The sequence below is a fragment of the Amblyomma maculatum genome, chromosome 8, assembly GCF_055883805.1.
Source record: "Amblyomma maculatum isolate TAMU_Amacu chromosome 8, ASM5588380v1, whole genome shotgun sequence".
In the NCBI taxonomy this organism is placed as follows: Eukaryota; Metazoa; Arthropoda; class Arachnida; order Ixodida; family Ixodidae; genus Amblyomma; species Amblyomma maculatum.
The window spans coordinates 9,293,431-9,319,893 of record NC_139351.1 but is presented as its reverse complement, the minus strand read 5'-3'; the positions used below and the strand labels follow the sequence as shown (position 1 = coordinate 9,319,893).

General features: G+C 47.2%; 1 protein-coding gene across 1 annotated transcript; it reads right to left on the bottom strand.

Annotated features, from left to right (window-relative positions):
* Nucleotides 1-1,596: 1,596 nt before the first annotated feature.
* LOC146180509 (alpha1,4-N-acetylgalactosaminyltransferase 2-like) lies at nt 1,597-2,400 on the bottom strand. The gene has a single exon (XM_084577763.1). It carries the CDS (start codon nt 2,398-2,400, stop codon nt 1,597-1,599), a length of 804 nt encoding a protein of 267 aa, XP_084433889.1.
* Between the last annotated feature and the right edge of the window lie 24,063 nt (nt 2,401-26,463).

The following is a 26,463-nucleotide window of genomic DNA, read 5'->3' as shown; positions in this document are numbered from 1 at the left end:
TGCAACCGCACGCGTCGAGTTCCCGATGCCGAAGGCTCTTGGCTTTCACGGCGTGCGCAGGGACGAGCCTCCTTCCTTGACTGTCCTGCTGCTCACATCAGGGGGCATAAATAACTTTCTGGTTTGGTTGTGCCTAGTCAGCTATGGCTAACGAGATCAGACCGCACACCGGTCAATACTACAAAGTACACCAACCTACAAACATTATTACCAAATGATAACCTCGCGGCAAAAGGAGACGGAGAGCGATGCTTTTTCTTTCAATGCGATAGCTCTGCCTTTCGGATAGGACTGCGCGCACGCTGGTAGGCAAAAGTGGTGTTTGCGAAATACGTTTTCATATAATGCCACACGTTGGTGTGTGCTGTACGTGCTTTTAATTAAACCTCCGATAAAAGCAAAACCGCGCTGCCTAGAGAAAAAAAAACCATATTGGTTGAGAGATTATTCGCGCCAAAAGCAACGTGGTCACGAACTCTAGCCACATAACGCCCGCTTTGTAAAGCTGCCATCTATGTTCACAAATACAACAGAGAGGCTAAAAAAAACACGGCAGAAATGTAGCTGTTAATTCAGTGCTAAAACATTTCATGTTGAGGTGAATGCAGTTGAACCATCGCTCGTAAGAACGTTTTGTTGGGCTATTTGGTGACAGTTCATCGCAAGATCAAGGCGCAAAAACACACACGTCCATTACCTTTCTTGTGTCCGTGTGTGTTTTCGCGTCTTGATCTTAAGATGACCCATCGATCCTTTATATTTATTAAAATGATTATTACGGACGCAAACAAAGGTGCTCCCCTAACTCATATATTCAATGGGCTAGTTAGTTGTAACACTGACCGAACAAAGAAATTAGCAGCCTCGAAAGAGAAAGGTGACCCAGTGAATGCACTAGATGCGTGCGTTGTATGAATCCCCTCTTCACCAGTTTTCCTCCATGTTGCATAACATTGTGGCTTTCATTCCCTTCTTGACGGAATTCATTTTTTAAATGGGATAGTTATTTCAATCAGATCCACCTTTTTAGCTCCTTTGAAGGTTCCACTTCAAATACGTTTTAACTAAATGATGGGATTCTCCATCTTAGTGTTTTTATTTCACAGATGTAATATAAAGTCTTTTCGGAAAAGAAATTGTCATAAAAGTTTTTGTTGTGTATAAAAGTTTCAGCGTATTTGCATAGATGTGATTATTACTAACAAAATATTTATTGAATAAACAATTACACAAATCTTTTCAAGTGATCAAGGTATGCTTTATTTCAGCAAGCAATTCTAAAGCTCATGTTTGTATCAAATTTCTTGCGAAGCGCCACTGATAAGAATATACCATTTTAAACACGCCGTGATCCGGTCGATTATTAAGCTTCGATGGTATTTAACATCTTTCATTAAACATGCAGTCACGATTCTCGTATGTTTGCAGGAATGCGCGTGGATACAAACTTGTGAGAAAGAACATGAAACCTTTCAATGCTATGTTTTATTTCAACCCTCAATAACCTTGTTACAAATTGCGAAGTTCACTACACCGTGAAGCCTTATAACAGATACAACAAACCGCTTATAATAGATACTAGGAAAATTGAACATATCAGAAGAAGTCCAGCGTAGACACCAGCCGATAAACTCGGGGACAGTGAATGTGGAACAGAATATCAACCGCGCAGCCGGATCCAGGTAATACTTTCTCTTTCTTGCTCTTCGTGTTCCACAAGTGAACACCGTAACTATTTTGTATTTTTTTGAACACGTAGGAAGTTTTGTTGGGAAGAAAAAGAGCCCTCCACTCCCGCCAATGCACGGCCAAGAACGAACTCGTGTTCAAGAAATGTACCTCGCGTGAAAATACCCTGTCTTTCAAGAGCTTCGTAAAAAGTGTGGGACCACATGCAACCCAAGTTTGAGGGTCATACATGCGATCGCACGTCTCCATCAGTCTTCCCACCATCGGATGCATCTTGTCAAAGAAAAGAAAGTCATTGGCTAGGGAAGACCCGTCAGTTTGGTAGACTGCGCTGTTCCTTATCCTTTTCAGAGACTTTAAAACTATTGTGTCCGAGTCCAGGTAGACGCCACCTCGTTTCCACATCAAGGCGAAACGTAGGAAGTCGCTGAGACTCTCCACTCTGTAGGCGCTGTTTATAAAATCCTTCCGTTTCAGCATGCGGGATAAAGGGGTGGTTTCAAGCTCCAACTTCACGTTAAGCTTCTCTGACTGAAAGTTCTCCAATTCGGAAAGAATGTTGTAATACGGGCTGCCAGTCAAATTTCTCGTTGCGAGCAGATGAACAGTGAAGTCTGGATTGTGGAAACAGGCTGATTCTATACTGCAGGCTTCTTTGGCGGTCAGTTCTCTTTTGTTCGAAGTCTCCAGAAACCATATGACCTTCTGCATCGGCTTCGTTCCTGAAAATGTTAGGCAAAATTGTAAAATAGCGTAGCGCTGAGACGCAAAGCATGAGCACAACATTCTTCAGTGCTACACTTTATTTTAATGACAGGGCTAATTGCTACTTGATGCCTTATTGGTCCACGGCACAGAATCATGGGGCCGGTGTTTATCAGATTGTTACCTTTGTGTGCCAGAAAACTGCATGCTAACATGCCCGGATGCGTCGCAATCACTTTCGGAGATTTATGCACACAAAAAGGTACCTATTTTAATATGAAAGAAAGCTTGTAAACAAGCGTATAATATTTGCTCTAAAGTAAGCAATGCAGCAAAGGTCAATATATTCTATGTACCAAGGCGGTATTCATCTCCTGTTTTTATTGTTCATTTTCATAACTTTTGATGACTTAATAAATAAACAGTATGTCGGAATGCGAGACATGCGCGCTACATATACGTCATGAATACATATTAGCTACTTGATGGATAGGTTGCAAGTAGCTATTTTATGCCTTGCTGTCATTGACATAGTGAAGTCTGATATGAAAATGTTAACCGGATATGTTGATATGTTCATCAAAAATTATTTAATTTGAGATTGTTCAATCTACGATCCTTGCATGTCTTGAAGCACGCTATCAATTTCCACTCCTAAAACGAAAGTGTAACCGTCTGGCATGTTTTTGCTTCTATTCACTAAGATAATATCTCTATTGCCATACAAGTACGGAAAGATGAAGAAAAATGTTGCGGGGGGTTAGGGGGCGATGCATAAAGGTATCTCCATTTCCTTGCGCGGAAGATATAAACTGGGAATCAATGCCGGCGTGGAAGCAAAAGTGCAACAAAGTTTCAATGTTTAAAATCCGTTGGAAGCAATTAGATATCTCTTCAGTGGGGTAAGGCGAAACCCTTTCCTGCTACTCTTTGCATTCATTGTTGATTGTTTCTCCATAATTTCTTCATTTTTGGTCGCGTTGTATTTTTGTTTCTTTTTTCTTTTTATTTCATCTACCGTTCCTCTTTTAGGTGTTTTTCTTTTTTTTTTTTTGCTGTTTTACTCCTTTTTTCTTCCACTACATTTCTTCTGTTACTCTTGTTTGACTGCTTTCGATAAAAACGCCATGGTGTAGTCTGACATTATAACTTTGCACCGTTTTCCTATCTATTTTGCACAATTCTAACGTATTCTCTACAATTTCAACTCCCGTGGCGGCTTTCACGTCTGTACAGAATATGTACGTCTATGGCAATTGAACATGTAATTGAATTTTTGGCTCTAATTAACTAATTACTCACCATAAATTATATTATCAACATGGAGACATTTATTTACCCCCTATCTCTTAAAACCATCTTAATCGCTAATCACGTCATTCTGAGACAGGGAGGTTGCGGCACATTCTGTAGGTGGACACATTCTGCGCACACCCATGAGCCTTGTTATGACCGTGCATGGTCCGCACTTGCGCGCACTATTGTTCGCCTGTGGGCATGGATATGTGCTGTTGGTGCAAGGGCTCTAAGTGAGCCTGTTTCCATGAATCTTTTTGTGTGAGCCTGCTTTGCTTTGTCGAGACCCTGCAAATGCCAAATTGGCCCTGTCAAGGGAACGTCAAGAAAAATACAAAGAAACGTCGCCCTGTGAGAAATAGCCGGATGTGCTTTTGTTCAATTGTTCACCCTTCCCGTCGAGAAGCGTTATTGACAAGTGAGGAATGCCTATTGTCCAAAGAAGACGACATGGTGACACGTCCGCTGACGTAGAGGACAAGAAAGAAGCATGACGAGTACGGCCATTACACGAATTCCCGGGAATGCAGGAAAGATTTGCAATTGCCGGAAAGGGACGATGCTGGGAGCAGTATGTGGCACGCACGTGCACTTGGGTTTCTGAGAAGGAAATCCACTTGCCGGAACCACCATATCGGATCTTTGCAGAAGAATAGAAATGTACCTCCTCGCCGTTCCCAAGCTCTGAGCCCTGGGTAAACGGCTCATACAGATGCTTCTCGCTTCTCGCTATGAACTCTTAACGCTTGCCATTTTGCTTTTATACTCTTTTCTTTCATGTAAATAAGTTTTCTCAAAGTGCCATTAAACCTGCTTGTACATATTTTATCAACTTCGAAGATTCAATTCTTCTTCAACCCGGAGTCTCTGCACGCTACCAAGTGAAGGCCGCGTCGACTTAGCCCCAGCGTCACGACAACTGGTGGCCAGCGTTGGGATCTGAATCTACAAGCCGCAACATCTAGTGATTGGACGTGGATCAAAATCTACAAGCCACAACATCTGGTGATCGGAGGTGGCATCTCAAGCAACAAGCAGGAGCAACAATCGGCCAACAAGAGAGCAGCTCGGAACGTCGATCGCATGTGTGCGTGAGTGCTTGGCTTTTCATCTTATGTGGACCAGGTTCTAGAACAGGGTTAGATTTTAGAACTGTTAAACAGTGTTGAAACGCCTTAGATTTGTAGTTTGCACAGTTGTTTTGGAAGTAGCCGACACTCGGTGTGATCATGGACCTACAAAAGCTGCAGAAACCGGAACTGTTGCTATTGTGTGAGGAATTGGGAATTGATACAGGTGGTTTGGCACGAAAACCCTTGATTTTAAAGGAAATCACTGATATGTAACCGATGATGAGGAGCTCAGTGAAGCATGGAACCTCATCGGACAAAAAAAGGAGGAGCAACTCAGACAGCAGAAAGAGCGGGAAAAAGAGGGAAAGAGGCGTGAAAATGAGACAGAAGCAAAAAGGCTGGAGCAAGAAATTGAGCTCCGGAAATTAGAACTAGAGTTGAGCAAGATGTCGGGCAATTGTCCCCAGCTAGCGGTACCTCTTCTCAACAAGGAGGCAGATTTCAAGATGTCAAAGTATATGCAGCCATATCTGATATCAGGGGATATCGGTCTGTATCTGGCTAACTTTGAGCGAACCTGCAAAAAACTGTCCTTCCAGCGAGACACGTGGTCTCAGAGATTCTTGACGGCTCTGCCCTGCGAGGCAGCGGAGGTTGTCGCGCGGCTAAGCAAGGAGGACGAGGACAACTACGAGAAGGTCAAGGCTTGCCTTCTGAGAAAGTAGGCTTAGTGCGAGGCGTTCAGACAACATTTTCGGAACGCTACTAAGTCCAGCGACGAGAGTTACCCTGAATTCCTGTACAATTTAAGAGTCAATTAGGGCGAGTGGCTAAAGAGCACAGATTCCTACAGTGATAGGGGCGCTGTGGTCGAGCGTATTCTTTCGGAGCAGCTTTATAACTGCCTCCCAGAAAAACAAAGAAATTGGTTACCGGACCGAGGCGACATTAAGTCGGCAACTGAAGCTGCCGAAATCATTGAGGAGTATGGTTCGCGCCGACAATTCAGCAACCCAGCAGTGGATAGGCCCCGCAATCCCAAGTTGAGTGTGAATAACCGTCAGGAAAGGCACTTTGCTAGAGTTGCAAACGAAGAAAGGAAGGCTTCTTCAGGCAAACTCCCTAGAAAGGATGGCAGTGAGAAAAGTGGGGAAGTGACCGACGCGCAGAACACAAAGAATAAGCTTGTGGCTAGGAAGCCGCTCACATGCTTTAGGTGTAATGAGCAGGGTAACATTGCCGTCAACTGCCGGAAAGAAAAGATTGCTTTCTCGTATGTCAGTGACTGCGATGAAAATATGCTGCTTCTGGAACCCTACCTGCATGACCTAGTAGTCAACGGGAAGCCTTGCAAGGTACTGCGAGATTCCGCCGCAACGATGGATGTTGTCCATCCGGCGTATGTGTCGCCTTGCGACTATACAGGACAGTGTGCATGGATCCGCCAGGTAGTGGAGGAACAGAGTGTGTGCTTGCCAATCGCGAACGTAGTCATCGAGGGCGCTTTCGGCGAGTTAACAACCGAGGCTGCCGTTTCAGGAAAGCTTCCTAAGTGCTATCCGTATTTGTTTTCCAACAAATCGGACATGCTACTGCGAAAGAGGGGCAGCCTTTTCGGAGACAGAGTTGTGCAAGCCTTAACACGTTCAAAGGCGCGAGAACTAGCTACACTGCTCATTCCAGAAAAATCCACAGCGGAGGAAACGGCAGTTAAAACAGTAGTCGATGCGGAAGATAGCAGGTCAGAAAACTTTGAGAGCGAGGCATCTCAGATAAGTCAACTTGAAAGTGAGCTTGATGAGACGCGGAATGAGGACGTTCTTGAGAGTAACCTCTTGCCGCCAGTGTCTAGTAATCTCACGAGACTTTTAAGTGGAACCCGAGAGGACTTAGCTATGGAGCAAGCCAATGATCCCAAGATACAGGAGATAAGGGAGCGCCACCGCGCCACTAAGAAAGCAAAGACTATTTCTTTCGAGATGAGAAAGGGAGTGCTGTATCGCTTATTCAAGGATAAGCTCGGAGTAGAGCGGGATCAATTAGTCGTTCCCAAAAAGTACCGCGAAGACTTAGTGCGACTTTCCCATGGCAGCTCGTGGTCATGTCACCTTGAAATAAGGAAAACGAAGCATAGGCTGTTGCAAGAATACTACTGGCCTGCATGTTTTAAGGACACGGAACATTTTGTGCGGTCATGCGACACGTGCCAGCGGGTTGGAAAGGCGCAAGATAAGTGGAAAGCTCCGATGGTGTTTGTACCAATCATTACCGAGCCGTTTCACCGGTTAGTAATAGATGTAGTCGGGCCACTTTCTGTGACAGAGTCAGAGTACCGTTATATACTCACTATGTTATGCCCAGCCACAAAGTTTCCAGAAGCTGTTCCGCTGCGCGAGGTGACGTCCGAGAGTGTAGTGGATTCGGTGCTGTCAGTGTTTGCACGAGTTGGATTCCCTTCCGAGGTCCAAAGTGATGAGGGTAGCGTTTTCACAAGTGTCCTCACCATCTCATTTCTCAAGCGATGCGGCATTAAGGTAGTGCACAGCTCGACCCACCATCCGCAGAGAAACAGCGTAGAAAGATGGCATTCTGTTCTCAAACGCGTCCTGAGGGGACTGTGCTATAAAAACAAGCGCGAATGGGATACCTGCCTGGCAAGGGCGACCGTGGACTACTTGGGTCACAATGTAGGTCAAGGTTTCAGGAAACCCAGCGAGATCAAGATTTTTGCGGTAGCAGACTACCCGCGGCCGAGCACGAAGACGGAAATTCGGGCATTCTTGCGGCTTACGAGATACTACAATCACTACATCCCTAACTATTCATCTTTGGCTAGCCCCCTGACCGACGCTCTCAGCAGGACAGAGCCGACAAATGTAGTCTGCGACGAACAAAAGGAAGCCTCCTTCTTAAACCTGAAGGCTGTGCTGATTAGCCGTCCGGTATTGCGAGCTCCAGACTACGAGCGAGATTTCACAGTCCAGTGTGATGCAAGTGATCGAGGGCTAGGTGCTGTTTTCTGCCAGAGGGATGACGACAGTAACGAGCACCCCGTGCTCTACCTGAGCAGGAAACTGAGTTCTAGAGAGAGGGCTCATTGCGCGTCAGAGAAAGAGTGCGTTTGCCTTGTATGGGCCATTCAAAAATTGCAGTGCTGTCTTGGAGGGGCTGAAGTCACCATAGAGACGGACCATTGACTCCTGGCTTGGCAGCAAACTGCGACATCGAAGAACAGTCGCCTTCTGAGGTGGAGCTTGATTTTACAGCAGTACAATTTTGAAATAACATACAAAAAGAGGAAGTTAAATGGGAATGCGGACGCGCTTAGCCGCTGTTTCTAAGCGGTCCGAGGTTCTCCTCACCATGTATCCAAATTGATACTCAGGTTCTTTTTTTTGTGCGCTTGTATATATGTGACTATGTAAAGCAGCACGTTTGGTTTCTAGGCAAACGTGGGTCCTGAGCGTCTTGAGTGTGGGCTTTTCTCGGACAACGATGACAGTTTTCTTTTGACCTGGTCTCTTCAGACGGGAGCCGAGTGCTTGCTTAGACATGTGTTTGAGTTTCAGAGAGCTCGAGCAATTTGGCCTACGACAATCAAAACAACGCGACAAGCAACAGCGAGCTTCAAGCGTTCATGTGCAGGCCATTAAGTCGTCTCTTCATGCAGCAGCTGCGACTGCTGCCCTCCGTGACTCTTCTGGCGGGGGAGGAGGCTGTTATGACCGTGCATGGTCCGCACTTGCAAGCACTATTGTTCGCCTGTGGGCATGGATATGTGCTGTGGATATGTGCTGTTGGTGCAAGAGCTCTAAGTGAGCCTGTTTCCATGAATCTTTTTGTGTGAGCCTGCTTTGCTTTGTCGAGACCCTGCAAATGCCAAATTGTCCCTGTCAAGGGAACGTCAAGAAAAATACAAAGAAACGTCGCCCTGTGAGAGATAGCCGGATGTGCTTTTGTTCAATTGTTCATCCTTCCCTTCGAGAAGCGCTATTGTCAAGTAAGGAAGGCCTATTGTCCAAAGGAGACGACAGAGTGACACGTCCGCTGACGTACAGGACAAGAGAGGAGCATGACGAATACGGCCATTAGAGGAATTCCCGGGAATGCAGGAAAGATTTGCAATTGCCGGAAAGGGGTAATGCTGGGAGCAGTATGTGGCGCGCACGTGCACTTGGGTTTCTGAGAAGGAAATCCACTTGCCGGAACCACCATATCGGATCTTTGCAGAAGAATAGAAATGTACCTCCTCGCCGTTCCCAAGCTCTGAGCGCTGGGTAAACGGCTCATACAGACGCTTCTCGCTATGAACTCTTAACGATTGCCTTTTTGCTGTTATACTCTTTTCTTTCATGCAAATAAGTTTTCTCAAAGTGCCATTAAACCTGCTTGTATATATTTTACCAAATTCGAAGATTCAATCCTTCTTCAACCCGGAGTCTCTGCACGCTACCAAGTGAAGGCCGGGTCGACTTAGCCCCAGCGTCACGACAACTGGTGACCAGCGTTGGGATCTGAATCTACAAGCCGCAACATCTGGTGATTGGAGGTGGATCAAAGTCTACAAGCCACAACATCTGGTGATCGGAGGTGGCATCTCAAGCAACAAGCAGGAGCAACAATCGGCCAACAAGAGAGCAGCTCGGAACATCGATCACATGTGTAGGTGAGTGCTTGGCTTTTCTTCTGATGTGGACCAGGTTCTAGAACAGCGTTAGATTTTAGAACTGGTAAAGAGTGGTGAAACGCCTTAGGTTTGGTAGTTTGCACAGTTGTTTTGGAAGTAGCCGACACTCGGTGCGATCATGGACCTACAAAAGCTAAAGAAACCGGAACTGTTGCTATTGTGCGAGGAATTGGGAATTGATACAAGTGGTGTGGCACGAAAACCCTTGATTTTAAAGGAAATCACTGATTTGGTAACCGATGATGAGGAGCTCAGTGAAGCATGGAACCTGATCGGACAAAAAAAGGAGGAGCAACTCAGACAGCAGAAAGAGCGGGAAAAAGAGGGAAAGTGGCGTGAGCGTGAACTTGAGAGGGAAAAAGAGGAAAAGAGGTGTGAAATTTTGAGAGAGAAGCAAAAAGGCTGGAGCAAGAAATTGAGCTCCGGAAATTAGAACTAGAGTTGAGCAAGAGGTCGGGCAATTGTCCCCAGCTAGCGGTACCTCTTCTCCAGAAGGAGTCAGATTTCAAGATGTCAAAGTACATGCAGCCATATGCGATATCAGGGAATATCGGTCTGTATCTGGCTAACTTTCAGCGAACCTGCGAAAAACTGTCCTTCCAGCGTGACACGTGGTCTCAGAGATTATTGACGGTTCTGCCCTGCGAGGCAGCGGAGGTTGTCGCGCGGCTAAGCGAGGAAGGACGCGTTCAACTACGAGAAGGCTTGCCTTCTGAGAAAGTAGGCTTAGTGCCGAGGCGTTCAGACAACGTTTTCCGAATGCTACTAAGTCCAGGGACGAGAGTTACCCTGAATTCCTATACAATTTAAGAGTCAATTTGGGCGAGTGGCTAAAGAGCACAGATTCCTACAGTGATAGGGACGCTGTAGTCGAGCGAATTCTTTCGGAGCAGTTTTATAACTGCCTGCCAGAAAAATAAAGAAATTGGTTACCGGACCGAGGCGACATTAAGTCGGCAACTGAAGCTGCCTTAGTCCTTGAGGAGTATGCCTCGCGCCGACAATTCAGCAACCCAGCAGTGGATAGGCCCCGCAATCCCAAGTTGAGTGTGAATAACCATCAGGAAAGGCACTTTGCTAGAGTTGCAAACGAAGAAAGGAAGGCTTCTTCAGGCAAACTCTCTAGAAAGGACGGCAGTGAGAAAAGTGGGGAAGTGACCAACGCGCAGAACACAAAGAATAAGCTTGAGGCTAGGAAGCCGCTCACATGCTTTAGGTGTAATGAACAGGGTCACATTGCCGTCAACTGCCGGAGAGAAAAGATTGCTTTCTCGTATGTCAGTGACTGCGATGAAAATATGCAGCTTTTGGAACCCTACCTGCATGACCTAGTAGTCAACGGGAGCCCTTGCATGGTACTGCGCGATTCGGCCGCAACGATGGATGTTGTCCATCCGGCGTATGTGTCACCATCCGACTATACAGGACAGTGTACATGGATCCGCCAGGTAGTGGAGGAACATAGTGTGTGCTTTCCAATCGCGAACGTGGTCATCGAGGGCCCTTTCGGCGAGTTAACAACCGAGGCTGCCGTTTCAGGAAAGCTTCCTAAGTGCTATCCGTATTTGTTTTTCAACAAATCGGACATGCTACTGCGAAAGAGGGGCATCCTTTCCAGAGAAAGAGTTGTGCAAGCCTTAACACGTTCAAAGGCGCGATAACTAGCTACACTGCTCATTCCAGAAAAATCCACAGCGGAGGAAATGGCAGTTAAAACAATAGTCGATGCGGAAGATAGCAGGTCAGAAAACTTTGGGAGCGAGGCATCTCAGATAAGTCAACTTGAAAGTGAGCTTGATGAGACGCGGAATGAGGACGTTCTTGACAGTAACCTCTTGCAGCCAGTGTCTAGTAATTTCACGAGACTTTTAAGTGGAACCCGAGAGGACTTAGCTATGGAGCAAGCCAATTATCCCAAGATACAGGAGATAAGGGAGCGCCACCGCGCCACTAAGAAAGCAAAGACTATTTCTTTCGAGATGAGAAAGGGAGTGCTGTACCCTTACAAAAAAGCTTAATGAGTTTCTGATTAAATGGTAATTACATTCCTCATCATGCACATTAACATTTCTATACATTTTCTTGATGCATTTTTGATGAGTTTCACAAGAAAGTTTGCCACCGTGTTTCTGGTTGGTGCCTAATGTGTGCATTTCTTGTGTGTTGTTCATGAGTGTTGACCAATGAGCACTTTTGGATAAAAAGTAAAAGCTAAAACTTAGCGAAGCACCTCAACTACATTAAAAAAAGCTAAAAAATAAAAAAAATTAAAACTACGCAAAAAAAAACTGCACCTCTGGCGCGATTCGAACCCGGTACCTCTTACTCCGTTGCCTTCTACGCTAATCCCTCGGCCACTCGGGGAGCTGGTAATGTCGGTAACGTATTTGCTTCTTATGTCTGGACAGCATTCATAAGATTGGGACATAATGTTTCGAAGCATGTTTCGAAGTGTACAGGCCATTGCGGCTGCTCTAACAATTACAACTTCTTGACCTTTAGAACTTGCATCTAATGTTCTAGATACCTATGCGCACTATTTTGTCCACTGCAGTCATTTTAACATGTCGAGTTTGGCATCGCTGGCAAATTTATCAGCGTTGGCTCTTCGGTGGTTGCTACCTTGGGCGTAATTTTCGCTGAACACGGAGCTGTAGCACGAACCTTTAAGGAAAAAAGTGCGACCAAGCTTCAATACCGGCAAGCGCAGCAGCGCCAACACTATTTAACTGGTAACTAAATCTTATTTGTATCTAAACATTTCGGGAAGCGTTGCGATGACTGAGGGCTCGGCTAATCTATACGCAGAGCAAGGAGCTCGAAAGCTTAAGAAACACGCAAAATATCATGCATTATAAAGAAGGCATTGCTTCTCGTGCCCTGGTCGCGCACATGCCCCCAGGACGGTCCAGTTCCGAGTCAACGCACGGCTCGGGTTACGTCCGCGCGTCGTCGTCGGCGCAGGCCGGGGTACCCCTGCTGGTCTCTCCAAAACGGCCTGCTCGCAGGTGCAAGGAGGCATTGGAAATGGAGCGGCCTTGCGTCCGTTAGCTTGGAGGCGGTGTGGCAGTGCGTCGGTTCGCGTACACAACAATATCCTTGCCCGTAACACCCTCAAGCATATTGTCCAACCACAGCACCCATTCGCTTGGCAAGAAGTGATTTGCAATGGCACAAACACCCAAGACGCAGGGTGTAAGCGTGTTTTGAATGAAACAAATGTCCAAAAAGTTGTTTTCGTTTTTACAGTGCATGCTAAACAGAAATGAAAACATAGTATAGAATATACATTCGCTTAGTGATGTATAATTTCCCTCATTTGAGAAAGTCAATGTATTTCCACATTAGCTCCTATACAAAAATACTGTTTTGTTTTCCAAGTACAAAACTTCTTGCGTAATCTCAAATGAAAGTCTGTTGCGGATCTCATGTTAAAACACATAAAAATTGTTTCTTATGCAACATCCTACATATGCTAATCAGAAATGAAAACATAGGGCTCTGAAAGTGTGCAGTTAACAAAGAAATAATGTATATTCACTTAGTGATGTATACATTTCCTCATTTGAGAAAGTCAATGTATTTCCACATTAGATCCTACCCAAAAATACTGTTGCGTTTTCCAAGCACAAAACTTCATGTGTGATCTCAAAGGAAAGTCTGCTGCGGATATGATGTTAAAACACATCTAATCTTGAATCTCCTTTGAGTGGTTGATGACTCATCAAAAACACATTACGTGGGTAACAGAAATTTAATATCCATTTTTGTAAGGGTATCGCTTATTCAAGGATAAGCTCGGAGTAGAGCGGGACCAATTAGTCGTTCCCCAAAAGTACCGCGAAGACTTAGTGCGACTTTCCCATGGCAGCTCCTGGTCATGTCACCTTGAAATAAGGAAAACGAAGCATAGGCTGTTGCAAGAATACTATTGGCCTACATGTTTTAAGGACACGGAACATTTTGTGCGGTCATGCGACACGTGCCAGCGGGTTGGAAAGGCGCAAGATAAGTGGAAAGCTCCGGTGGTGTTAGTACCAATCATTACCGAGCCGTTTCACCGGTTAGTAATAGATGTAGTTGGGCCGCTTTCTGTGACAGAGTCAGGGTACCGTTATATACTCACTATGTTATACACAGCCACAAAGTTTCCAGAAGCTGTTCTGCTGCGCGAGGTGACGTCCGAGAGTGTAGTGGATTCGGTGCTGTCAGTGTTTGCACGAGTTGGATTCCCTTCCGAGGTCCAAAGTGATCAGGGTAGCGTTTTCACAAGTGTCCTCACCACCTCATTTCTTAAGCGATGCGGCATTAAGGTAGTGCACAGCCCGACCCACCATCCGCAGAGCAACAGCGTAGAAAGATGGCATTCTGTTCTCAAACGCGTCCTGAGGGGACTGTGCTATGAAAACAAGCGCGAATGGGATACCTGCCTGGCAAGGGCGACCGTGGACTACTTGGGTCACAATGTAGGTCAAGGTTTCAGGAAACCCAGCGAGATTAATATTTTTGCGGTAGCAGACTACCCGCGGCCGAGCACGAAGACGGAAATGCGGGCATTCTTGGGGCTGACGGGATACTACAATCACTACATCCTTAACTATTCGTCTTTGACTAGCCCCCTGACCGACGCTCTCCGCAGGACAGAGCCGACAAATGTAGTCTGCGACGAACAAAAGGAAGCCTCCTTCTTAAACCTGAAGGCTGTGCTGATTAGCCGTCCGGTATTGCGAGCTCCAGACTACGGCCGAGAATTCACAGTCCAGTGTGATGCAAGTGATCGAGGGCTAGGTGCTGTTCTCTGCCTAAGGGATGACGACAGTAATGAGCACCCCGTGCTCTACCTGAGCAGAAAACAGTTCTAGAGAGAGGGCTCATTGTGCGTCAGAGAAAGAGTGCGCTTGCCTTGTATGGGCCATTCAAAATTTGCAGTGCTATCTTGGAGGGGCCAAATTCACCATAGAGACGGACCATTGACTCCTGGCTTGGCTGCAAACTGCGACATCGAAGAACAGTCGCCTTCTGAGGTGGAGCTTGATTTTATAGCAGTACAATTTTGAAATAACATACAAAAAGGGGAAGTTAAATGCGAATGCGGACGCGCTTAGCCGCTGTTTCTAAGCGGTCCGAGGTGCTCCTCACCATGTATCCAAATTGATACTCAGGTTCTTTTTTTTGTGCGCTTGTATATATGTGACTGTGTAAAGCAGTACGTTTGGTTTTCTAGGCATACGTGGGTACTAAGCGTCTTGAGTGTGGGCTTTTCTCGGACAACGATGACAGTTTTCTTTTGACCTGGTCTCTTCAGACGGGAGCCGAGTGCTTGCTTAGACATGTGGTTGAGTTTCAGACAGCTCAAGCAATTTGGCCTACGACAATCAAGACAACGCGACAAGCCACAGCGAGCTTCAAGCGTTCATGTGCAGGCCATTAAGATGTCTCTTCATGCAGCAGCTGCGACTGCTGCCCTCCGTGACTCTTCTGGCGGGGGAGGAGGCTGTTATGACCGTGCACGGTCCGCACTTGCGCGCACTATTATTGACCGGTGGGCATGGATATGTGCTGTTGGTGCAAGGGCTCTAAGTGAGCCTGTTTCCATGAATCGTTTTGTGTGAGCCTGCTTTGCTTTGTCGAGACCCTGCAAATGCAAAATTGTCCCTGTCAAGGCAACGTCAAGAAAAATACAAAGAAACGTCGCCCTGTGAGAAATAACCGGATGTGCTTTTGTTCAATTGTTCACCCTTCCCGTCGAGAAGCGCTATTGTCAAGTAAGGAATGCCTATTGTCCAAAGGAGACGACAGAATGACACGTCCGCTGACGTACAGGACAAGAAAGGAGAATTGACGAATACGGCCATTAGAGGAATTCCCGGGAATGCAGGAAATATTTGCAATTGCCGGAAAGGGACAATGCTGGGGGCAGTATGTGTCGAGCACGTGCACTTGGGTTTCTGAGAAGGAAATCCACTTGCCGGAACCACCATATCGGATCTTTGCAGAAGAATAGAAATGTACCTCCTCGCCGTTCCCATGCTCTGAGCCCTGGGTAAACGGCTCATCCAGACGCTACTCGCTATGAACTCTTAACGCTTGCCATTTTGCTGTTATACTCTTTTCTTTCATGTAAATAAGTTTTCTCAAAGTTCCATTAAACCTGCTTGTATATATTTTACCAACTTCGAAGATTCAATCCTTCTTCAACCCGGAGTCTCTGCACGCTACCAAGTGAAGGCCAGGTCGACTTAGCCCCGGCGTCACGACAGCCTATAAAGGCATTCGCCTAAAAACACGAGGTGCATCTTAGCGTGCAGAGTGTGTGCTTGGTCAGCAAAGTCATCATCTTCCTCTGTAGGTCTTTACAAGATGTTGTTCTGCGTGTCCTCACATTTTGCAAACGTATTTACCGAGACAGGATATTCAAGCTAGCCTCTTAGCGTGCAGAGTGTGTGCTTGGTCAGCAAAGTCATCATCTTCCTCTGTGGGTCTTTACAAGATGTTGTTCTGCGTGTCCTCACATTTTGAAAACATATTTACCGAGACAGGGTATTCAAGCTATCAACCGCCTGAGATGCTTCTCGAAAGCTTGTTATTATTCTGGTTATTTTGTAAAGGAAATAAATATTTTGCTAATAATATTTCCTACTCAACCGAACGCAGACAACTGTGTATTTTATACTTACCAGGTTGTGCATTGCAATAACTACCTTCTTGTTGCGAACAAAAAATTAGATAGCTTCATTCTTGACATTTTAAACAAGATTTTCGATAAAGACATGCGCGCAAATCCTGTGCATAGAGTGAGAAGCCCGCGTCCCTTACAGTATGCACGGCAATGGTGCTTTTCACGACAGGGTTAGGCACTGCTTCAAAGATGCACCAAAAAATTAGCACCTACAGGTTAGATCTCCTGAAAGCCATAAAGGCAAAACATTTGCTATGGTAACGTCATTTTGTCGGGCAGACTCACGATTGCAAAACAGCCGCTACTACACATGGACTTACATTGGTCATGATAAAGAAATAAAAGCCAATATTAGTGAAGAAGTTTATTTGCATCATCTATATTTCATACATTTTTGAAAAGATATCTGCAACCTAAATATGATTGTTAGAGTCAAAGGATGCATCGAAAAAAGATGGCCACAACATTTCGGATTGAGAGAAAAATGAACTTGTTTGAAACATTTGCTTCTGTTTATCTTCGACACAGCCAGCGTATGTCAAGTCAGCTGAAAACACTTGGAGACAATTAGATTCATCTTTTGGCACCTAAGCATTTATTTCTTCTACGGCCCTCTATGTATGCACTAGTGCACCATTGTCATGGCCTTTACGGAACTGGAGTCACACCGTGCTGCTTTAAGCCCATTCGAGCAAACGAGATTCGGTAGCGCACGTGCTGCTTGTGACTAAGCACGAAACGATGAGATGTTTGGTTGTACCATTTGACAATATATTTGTAATTTAAAGCGACATTGTTAGATGCAACGTCATGACCGATCTCGAACAGTGATCACTATTTTATAAAAAAGGACCAACATGCAGAGGTGTGAGCCCTACGTCCGCCTTAAAGATATCCCGCTAAAAGAGTATTTCGATATTACTTCCTGCACAATGTTGCACTCTACGACATGCAATGAAGCGCGATGAGCCAGAAATATCTAAGATTAGCATGCAAATGTCTATATATCTAGTAACCATAATTGGCCGTTAATGAAACTAGGAAAGATCTGTGCTAGCCACACTGGCTGAACTAAAATAGCTGTTACAAATCAGTCACCCGCGTTTTATGAATGGCTAGAACAAATGGTAAAAAGTAACAGTCATAACTTTTCCAGAATAGTGACCCGTTAGGTTTATAAACTTCAATTTGGAAATTGTGCACAGCATCAATTTTGCAAAAGCTCTTCAATAACCAGGATGACATTGGCTACTGGTAGATTAAACCCTATATCCAATTCTAATGCAGATGTCTCCTCGGTGCTGCAGCCGTCATCACCCGCTATTACATTAGGGAGATCAAGTGAGCGCCAAATATTCAGCACTTAGTACTTAAACGCTTCACTTACGAGTAAGGAGACTCTCGTTGTGCAATTTAGGGTTGTAGAGCAGAGCCATCCGATTTCTTAGAGGTGTATCTGAACCTGGAAATGGGTAAATTAACAAAGAGCCGTTCTTAGAATGACACCCAAAAACATGGCCTAAGTTGCATTGCACTGAATGTCTGATATCCCTTTGTAGGTTCACCTATATTTTTCACACAAAAATATAAAATACGGCTGCGGTATATGCTTATAAACAGAAAAAAAATAGTATAAAACAAATTTCCTCGAAATCAAACCAGTACTTTAATCAAAAAAGTGGGACGCATATGTCCCGCTGACTTATCAATGTCTTTTCAAGAGTGGGAAAACATTGTCCCGTTGACTCATGAAGGCACCATCATGGTAATACTTCTGCGGGTTCCTGGCATGAAATGGCCCAAAACACGTGGCGCAGAGGGGCACTTCATAGGTTGTGCACAGAAACATCGTGCGCACCTCATTGCCAGCCGTAGAACACCACCTGCACCTGCGCCTTTTGGGAACTGCCATAGGGTTGTGGTCTGTTCCCGCAAACCTGACCTCATCGCACACGCCAACCATTTTTTGACCATTTTTTTGTCCTTTCTTTTGCGTTCGATAGGGTCGAGTACTGCTGTTCTCCCTGAATACCTGTTTATTTAACAAGCGACGGCCGAGAACGACGCGGAGATACATGTATGAAATATCATTCCTTGCTGCAAGCTGAATAAATGCATTCACAACTGCTGCATCAAAAAGAAAATAGAAAATTCTGTACCAGGCTTTCTTTGAGCGTGTCGGTGCGGTATGAATTTCTCTTTTGATCAAACTTGTCGACCGCATTCATCCAGCAGTTGTATTCAGCTATTGCCTTTGGGCATGTGACACCGATGCATGAGCCATTGGACAGTTTGCGTGATACCTCCCCTCAGTGTCTTCCGGGTCATGAAAATTTGATAGCACATGGACGTTCTTTGTGTCACGCCACTGATAAACTGTAACTGCACCTTTCGACCTCCATATGTACTCGCCCTTCTTCAGCTTATTGTCCTTTTTGATTTCCTCTGGGAGATCTTTCCTGATTACGCGCACAGTCCCTACTGCAAGGATGCCCTTTTTTGAAATGTGTTCGATCAGTTTCGTAGACGCGAACTAGTTATCAAAATAAAGTTGGCTAACAGGCTGTATGTTGTTGGAAAGAGAAATGACTACGTGTTCTCCCAGGCCCAAGTCCGATGGTCGATTTGCGTTTTTTCCTTCGTAAACTTGAAATTCCACAAGGTACCCAGTCTCGGAATCTGCCCTACACCAAACTTTGTAGCCCCTTTTTATAGGCTTGAGTGGCAAGTATTGCTTCATGGTAGATCTCCCTTTGAAGGGAATCATGCTCTCATCAATAGCTTGATGAGGTGAGGGGGTATATTCGGCTTGAAAAGATTTGTTGAGGGCGTCGATTAGCGGGCGTACCTTGACAAGTCTGTCATAGCCTTTTTCCCCTCGTTTTTTCTCCTTGCTCTTGTCATTGATGTGCAGGCTGTTCATGATTGTCTGAAATCGCCTGAATGTCATCACTCGCGATATTTCAGGGCAATGAAACAAGCCGTCGCGGCTCCAATAGTGGTAGAGATGATGCCTTGGTGACGAACTCATCAGCAGAAGCATGTCGAAGTATGCCTTTAGTTCTTCTGCGGTCAGAACTGACCACTTCTGTCCGTACTTTCGGGCACCCTCGCTGTTTGTGTGCTCTAATATGGCTTCGAGAAGGTGATCGGTGAAAGAGACAGCAAATGCTTCAGCCGCATTTGTAGGTGATTTCGAAGAAAATTGGGGATCCCATATTTTGGGGCTGCCGACAATGTTCAAAGGTTCCGAACTACTCCACTGACTAGTCCCATCTTGATCGTCTTCTGACTTGTCGGTATCTTCAGCCCTCAGCTGCGAGGTGTCCGCTAGTCTCTTGGATCTTTTTTTTTTGTCAGTAACCTCTTCCGCTTGCTTGCTGGCTGTACATCCATATCGTCACTTTGGCTGCTCTCAGCTGACGCAAGCTCGGGCACAAGTCAGACTCACTACTTTCCGGCTCATCTTCACTGGACTCAGTCACCGGGAAGGCTGAAGAACAGCTCCAAGGCCTCCTCACGCGTAAGCGAGTTACCTGCAATGCATTCAAGCGCGCAAAATAAGAAAATAAAATTCTATGCACCCATAGCCACAAATAGGCTTAGCTAAACCACGGCCGCTCAATGGAGGCGCGTGCGCCTCCATTGAGCGGCCGTGGCTAAACACGTGTTGATTCTGCGTACGAGTGTGCTTCAAAACGTTTATCGACAGAGCTAGCGCACAAATTAATCCAAACACAATATGATTCGGAGCTAGGAGGATGCCTCTCAAAAATGACACAAATGTAAACTCACCAGGCATTTTTGACGGCCGCTTCTTCTAAATAAACACGAGCGAAATCCACGAGCCTGCTTAAGAACCGAACAAATTTCAACTGAATTGTGGCACAACTGCCATCTGTCCAAAGCGCAGGAAAACAATTTGACTCAAGCTTACAAAGACTTAGGTTAGATTGCAGCACTTGACCATTGAGCTGAATGTGAAGGGAATTTCCACAGAATATTTTTTCTGTCGAAAAAAAACTGGGATGTATGTGTCTCGCTGCCTCACAAAGGGATATAGTGTTTCGTGAGATAAACAGGATGGCGGCCTAATGCGCTGGTCTGCGCGCACAGACCACTGGTAGTCAATTAGCACAGCAATATCTTAGGCGCCGTTGCAACTGTTTCATGGAAATGTGGCCTTTCAATCTGCAAAAATAGCTTTTCGCTGTTAATGCTCTCTGCTTTTGTGTGAAAACAGATGTCAGAACTTCTTGTGCAAGTCCCATCTCTGTAGATATCGATGTTATGAAATCGCTATGCATGTTTAGCTGTACTATAAGGTAAATATTGAGCAGGGGGGGGGGGGATGTAACGCTACTGATGAATACGAGGTGTTGTGTACGAGGCTGTTCAGCCCGCAAAAAGCGGACTGAACAGACCCTTGCCCAAATAGCTCAATTGCAGGTTGAAACTTGCGCCACCAATACTGAAGAGATCCTTCGCTAACGCAAATGCGTCAATTCCAACATGCCCGATGAAGAAAGAGCCGGCCACCTACTGCATGTCATAGCGGAAGACGTGTACAATTTCCTAGTCGCCAAAGGCAACCTTGATACTGTCTCTTACGTCATTAGAATCATCCGTCCGTTTCAAGCCCTACAACATGTCGTATTGCTCCAAAATATGGGCGGCTGACCAACGTGCCGTGCCTACCGTGGCCAGCCTTGATGATCCTGCCCTACAGGACCTTTCGTCGACTATACGACAAAAGGTACGAGAACTAAGCCATAACCCACTTCCTCATCATGAATCTGCTCAGAGTTCTGGCCACAGGGTCCCTATAGGGCCGGCTTCTTCACCACCTCAAGCGATTCCTGTCCTGGCTTTATTGAAATCTCCACAAGCTGCAGGTTCAACTGACTATCCGCCTTTGTATTTCGCCAACCAGACTTGGTCGATGCTCGATACGGAAAGGTGTGATTTTGTCTCACGTAATTCCCGACGTTCAATCCGACATACTAGGACTGCTGAGCAGTACGAGCGTTCAGCCACTATAACGACGCATTCTATTGGTCCTGGCCCTTATCAAGCGCAGCATTTTGCACCCCCAACATCAATCTGCTACGGCTTTGGCATCGAAGGTCATATCGCCAGGCACTGCCGCTGTAGGCTGCCGCTACGCTATAACAGCCCGGCGCCTACAACAGTATCCAACAATCCGCAGCATGAACCAGATGTACGGCAAACAAATTCTAGGCGTAGGTCGCCAACGAGTATATACGCGACCATTCCCCTGCATCAGATCGAAGTGTTAGCCCTCCACGTGCTTTCATGCGCGCCGTTCCTCATCACCATGGCGGCATTCCGTATTTCCTTGTCAGGAAAACTGACCAGCGCGAACAATGGTTGTGAGGCCGCTGGAAGTTCGCTGTGCGCCAATATCCCTCCTTCAACTACAATACTCAAAAACAAAATTCGAGCGTACATTGATGGTGTGTGTACATTAGCTTTGGTGTATACGGGTGCTACTGTGTCTGTGATGGGTAATGAGTTTCGTCGCTTGTTGGGACGCAAAGTAATGTTCGAATACGATCGTGTTTCAACGTTTTGTAGTGTTAGTGGAGAGGCGTTGCGGCCTCTGGGTGTGTGCAGTGCTCAAGTGTGTGTGGGTGGTGCAATGTTTCAAGCCGAATTTTTCGTGCTATACCACTCTACGCATGAAATCGTATTAGTAATGGACCTTTTTGAAGTATTGCGGCGCTACCATGGACTGCCGAAATGAAGATGTGTATTTTGACGATGCTCTTCTGCAAAGTCTTGTTGAAATCTGCCGTAACCAAGAAACTGTTTTTAGTATTACCGAAGTAAGTAGTTCCATCCTTGCCTGCCACATTCACCCCAGTTTCCGCTCCACTTACTGACCAGATCACATTCACTCAGCATGTCTCAAGAAAAATGTTGTTATTTCTCACCGTATTATATCCGTGCACCACAGTAGTGCCTCGTTGAGGGCACTGAACACATCATCCCAACCTGCAGTTTTATAAACTGGGTTGAAGCTTGCCTCATGTGAACTCGATGCGTTCCGCGTCGTTTCTTTGGTCACAGATGCGACGACTGCCCCCATACCTTCGGTCGCTGATGAATCTTCACTCTTAAGCATCATCAGTGTCGATCTGAGCTTGTCTCAAAGCCGTACTCTTGGGGATATTCCACTGCCCTGCACGCCTATGTTTGAATTTTCTAAAGAATGGACCAACATCTAGTCCTGTGTCTCGGACCCATCATACCGTTGACAGTGGTTTGGCTCATCCCATCCGTCAAAAACCATATAGCGTCTCCATCTGAGAGCAAAGTCATTCACGAGCAAGTGGAGGACATTCTACGAAGAAGGTGATACAGGAGTCATCGAACCCTTGGCCAGCTCTTTCATTCTCATGTGCAAGAGGGGTCGAGGAGATTTTGTGTGGATTATCGACGTCTCAATTCTGTTACGAAAAAGGACGTCTATCCTCTTCCTCGCCTAAATCACGCCCTTGACAGCCTCTCTGGTGCTTCCTCTTTTTCTTGTCTCGATCTCAGATCTGGCTACTGGCAAAGTTCAGTGAACCCTGCGAATAAGAAAAAGACGGCCTTTTTCACGCCATGTGGTCTTTTTGAGTTTAATGTTATGCCAATCGGACAGCGCAATGCCCCTACTATATCTAAACGTCTCATGAATACAGTTCTGCGCGACTTAAAATGGCACATTTGCCTTTGCTGTCTGACGATGTCGTTATATTTGGGAAATTTTTCCAGGAGCGCAATGGTGGGACCGCGAGCATCTGACGAAGCACGAGGTTAAGAAAGCAATTGTTCTTTGACGGACGCTTGCCACCTGCTGTTCGGCGCCGCGTTCCTGTCGCGGCAACCTGGATCCTAGATCGAGTCATAGAACGGCCTACCCCGGCACTGCGCCCTTCCAAGGCATAATGCTCCACTTTCGCGGTGCCGGAACCTGTTCCGGCGGACAGCCTCATTGACACCATCGAGGAGGTTGTCGGAGTAGGGGGGCTGCAGTATTTGCAGCACCTCGAAAGTCTTCATTTCCTGGCCGTCGTGCACTCCATAGCGCAAGCCACCAATATGGTGGCCAGAGGTGTCCTGCGTCTCGCCGGAAAAGAAGGGCCGCTAGAGCAGATGTGAGCTCCAGTGATTTATGTGACGGTTTACCGCCTTCCCCCGTGCGTCAGCGACGAGGCTCTCGATGCGGCGCTTTCCCCGTACGGAAAGGTCCGATCCGTCTCAGAAGAAGCGGCCAGCCTAGGAGCCACGTCCGGAACGGGACACGGCTGGTCAAGTTGGAAATGACGCGGTCACCCCCCAAATTCCTGATGGTGACTGGGACCCTCGCCATGCTGGAGTATCGAGAGATGAAACGCGTGTGTTCCAAGTGCGGCGTTGAGGGCCACTTTGGCGCTGCTTGTTCGGCGGTGCGCTGCAGTCGTTGCAGTGCTTATGATCATGATAGTACCGGTTGCCGTTCTGCATGCAAGCGCTGTGGCGGCGAACACCCAACGGTGGATTGTGCTCTGCCGCGCTCTTATGCAGCGGCGGCCAAGTCGTCCTGAGAACCCTTGCGTGCAACCTGAGGAGACACAACTTGGAGCTGTCCGGCGGCTCCCAGGAGCCTAGCAAGGACGCAGAGAGTGACGACGACGAGGCCTTGAGGACTACGTTTGAGGCCCTCTCCGACTGGACATCCACGGAGCCCTCCCCATATAGGGATCCTGTGACGGAGGTGACAACCTCTCAGAGCGGCTTCGAGATTTCCTCAGACGTACCATGCTCCGAACGCGAAGCCTTGGAGTCGGAGCCTGTGGCAGGGCAGCACCCGCATGGTGACAACCTGCTGACGACTCCTGCTTCACATGTAAAGTCGGCAAATCTGGAGGCTCTGCTGAACGCCCCACGCCTCCTACACTCGGCGACTTCCGCCCTCGTCCTCCCGAGCAAGTAGATCACCCTGTCAGGTTTTACGGTGGCAAGACGTTCTGGCTCCGCGAGGCCACAGCGCCTGAATGCGGGCCGCTCTAAGAAAACGCATTTGGCGGACGAAGGCAAGCGCCACCTTTCCGGCACCCAGATGCTGTGCGTCGTCTTCGAGCGCATCAGCGCCGCATAAGAAGGGGCAGAAGGCGCCAGACGGAACTGAGATGGACATCTCGGACGCCGATTCCGTTGCCTCTCAGGGTCAACGGCCGCAGCGGCCGTACCGTCCTCCTCCTCATCCCCGCCTGTCTGGCGGTGGCTTCGACGTGTCTGAGTCGGCGTCGACCTACGGCCACCACTTCTCGCTCCCGGCTGATAATCGCCTCGGCTTCGTCGCTGCGGCGTGCGAACGGCGAACTGTGCGCATTCCGCGAAGTGAGTGTATGTGCCTGTTTGACAGTGGTTTTGATTGCACAGACGCGCGTGCCACACGAAACGTGTTGCGGCCCGTGCTCGCAGCAATCAGCACTTCGTAGCATCCTTGCCGCCTCTGCGGAGCTGTTAGCTGAGGCTTAACACTGAGCATCAACTCCCCGAGCGCCTCTCTACGGCTAATATGCGAACACGTTTACAAACTTTGCCCAACAATGTTTTCCGTAAGTTTGTTATGTTCTCCTTCGTTTCTTTATTTCTGTGATAAGTATAGTTTGTGAAGAGGAAGAAGTACACGAGGGACATTCTAGGCAGTGGCATCGTGATCGCTGCGCGTGTTGGACCTGACGGTGTTCGCTGTTGCTGTGCTCGCCGCTGATCTGCCTAGTCCTGCTGACCGAGTCCTGCTGATCTGATCAATAAACCCCCATCTTATATTAGGTGAAGCTGCCGGTTAAGGTCTATCCTCTCGCCCTGGAACTCCGCAGCCGCACATTACCACCTCCTGCGATGCCTGACGACGTTAACCACCAAGCCGTAGAAGTTGGCTCGGCCATTATCTGCCCCGGCTCCCTGCGCCAGCGACACCCCGCCATCCTCAGCGGCACTGACGACCATGACGTCGAGGACGGGCTCACTTCCTATGAGCGAGTGAGCGCTTATAACAAATGAAACGCGGAAACGAAGTTAAGCAACGTGATATTCTATCTTACCGGCGTAGCAAATCTATGGTTTCGCAACCGTGAAGAGGAAATTCCTTCATGGTCCGTGTTCAAAGTTAGCTTCGCTGAAGTTTTCGGCCGTCCAGCTGTGAGGAAACTACGCGCTGAACAGCGCTTGCGTGTGCGGTCTCAGCAGGTTGGTGAGAATTTCACAAGTTATATCGAGGACGTCGTCGACTTGTGCAAGCGCGTGAACGCCCAGATGTCAGAGGCCGAGAAGAATAAGTACATTCTGCAAGGCATTGATGACGGCTCCTTCCAGATGCTCACTGCTCGAGATATCCGCACCGTCGCAGAAGTGGTCACACTGTGTCAAAGTTATGATAAACTGACAAACAAAGGCCATAACTCGCGCCAACAACATGCACTCTGAGTCGCTTGCTGGCCTGACAGATGCAGCTGAACATTCTGCGCTGCTGCCACAAATCAAGAGCTTCATTCGGGAAGAAGTTGTTCGACAGCTCTCTCTTATGTCCTGCCATGAAGAGCCTTCCTCACACCTATCTCCCAGTTTGCACCAGGTTATTCAGGTACAAGTAGCTGATTCTCTTCCTCCAGCCCCTCAATCTATGCCTGTCGCAGCCCCGTTGACATATGCGGCTGTTGCTGCCCGACCACCACCTACGTATGCTCCGCCGCAACCTGAGTACGTTCAGCCTCCTCCTGGCCCTGCTCGAGAACCTGCGCAGTTTATTCGACCGGCTCCAAGACCGCGCAATCCCTGGCGCACGACAGATAACCGCCCAATTTGTTATACTTGCGGACTGGCTCCACATATTTCTCGTTATTGTCGAAACCGTCTCCCAGTGTCGGCACCAACTACTCATGGTTCTGGGTACTGGTCTTCGACGCCTCAGTATTCCGCGCCTACTGGGCCTCCAGCCAGCCGTCATTTCTCCCCAGATCGCTCAGCCATGACCTACCGCCGTTCACCGCCGCCGCGACGCCGCTCTATCTCTCCGATGCGACGTCGACAGAACGCTTCATGTGAGGAAAATTAAAGACCGCAGTTCCTGAGGCGAGACCTGCGACCCCGTCGAACTTTCAAAATCCTCATCTGTCGCCGGCCAACCTTATTGAAGTTTTCGTCGAAGGCGTTGCTGTCACGGCTCTAATTGACACTGGTGCTGCGATTTCGGTTATGGACGCAAAACTATGTAGCTCTTTAAAGAAAGTGAAGATGCCAATTGTGGGAATTTCGCTGCGAACGGCTAGCGCTCAGCA

Excerpts from the sequence above, each read along its gene's own strand:
- LOC146180509 (XM_084577763.1), bottom strand. The coding sequence starts at position 2,400 with ATGCAGAAGGTCATATGGTTTCTGGAGACTTCGAACAAAAGAGAACTG.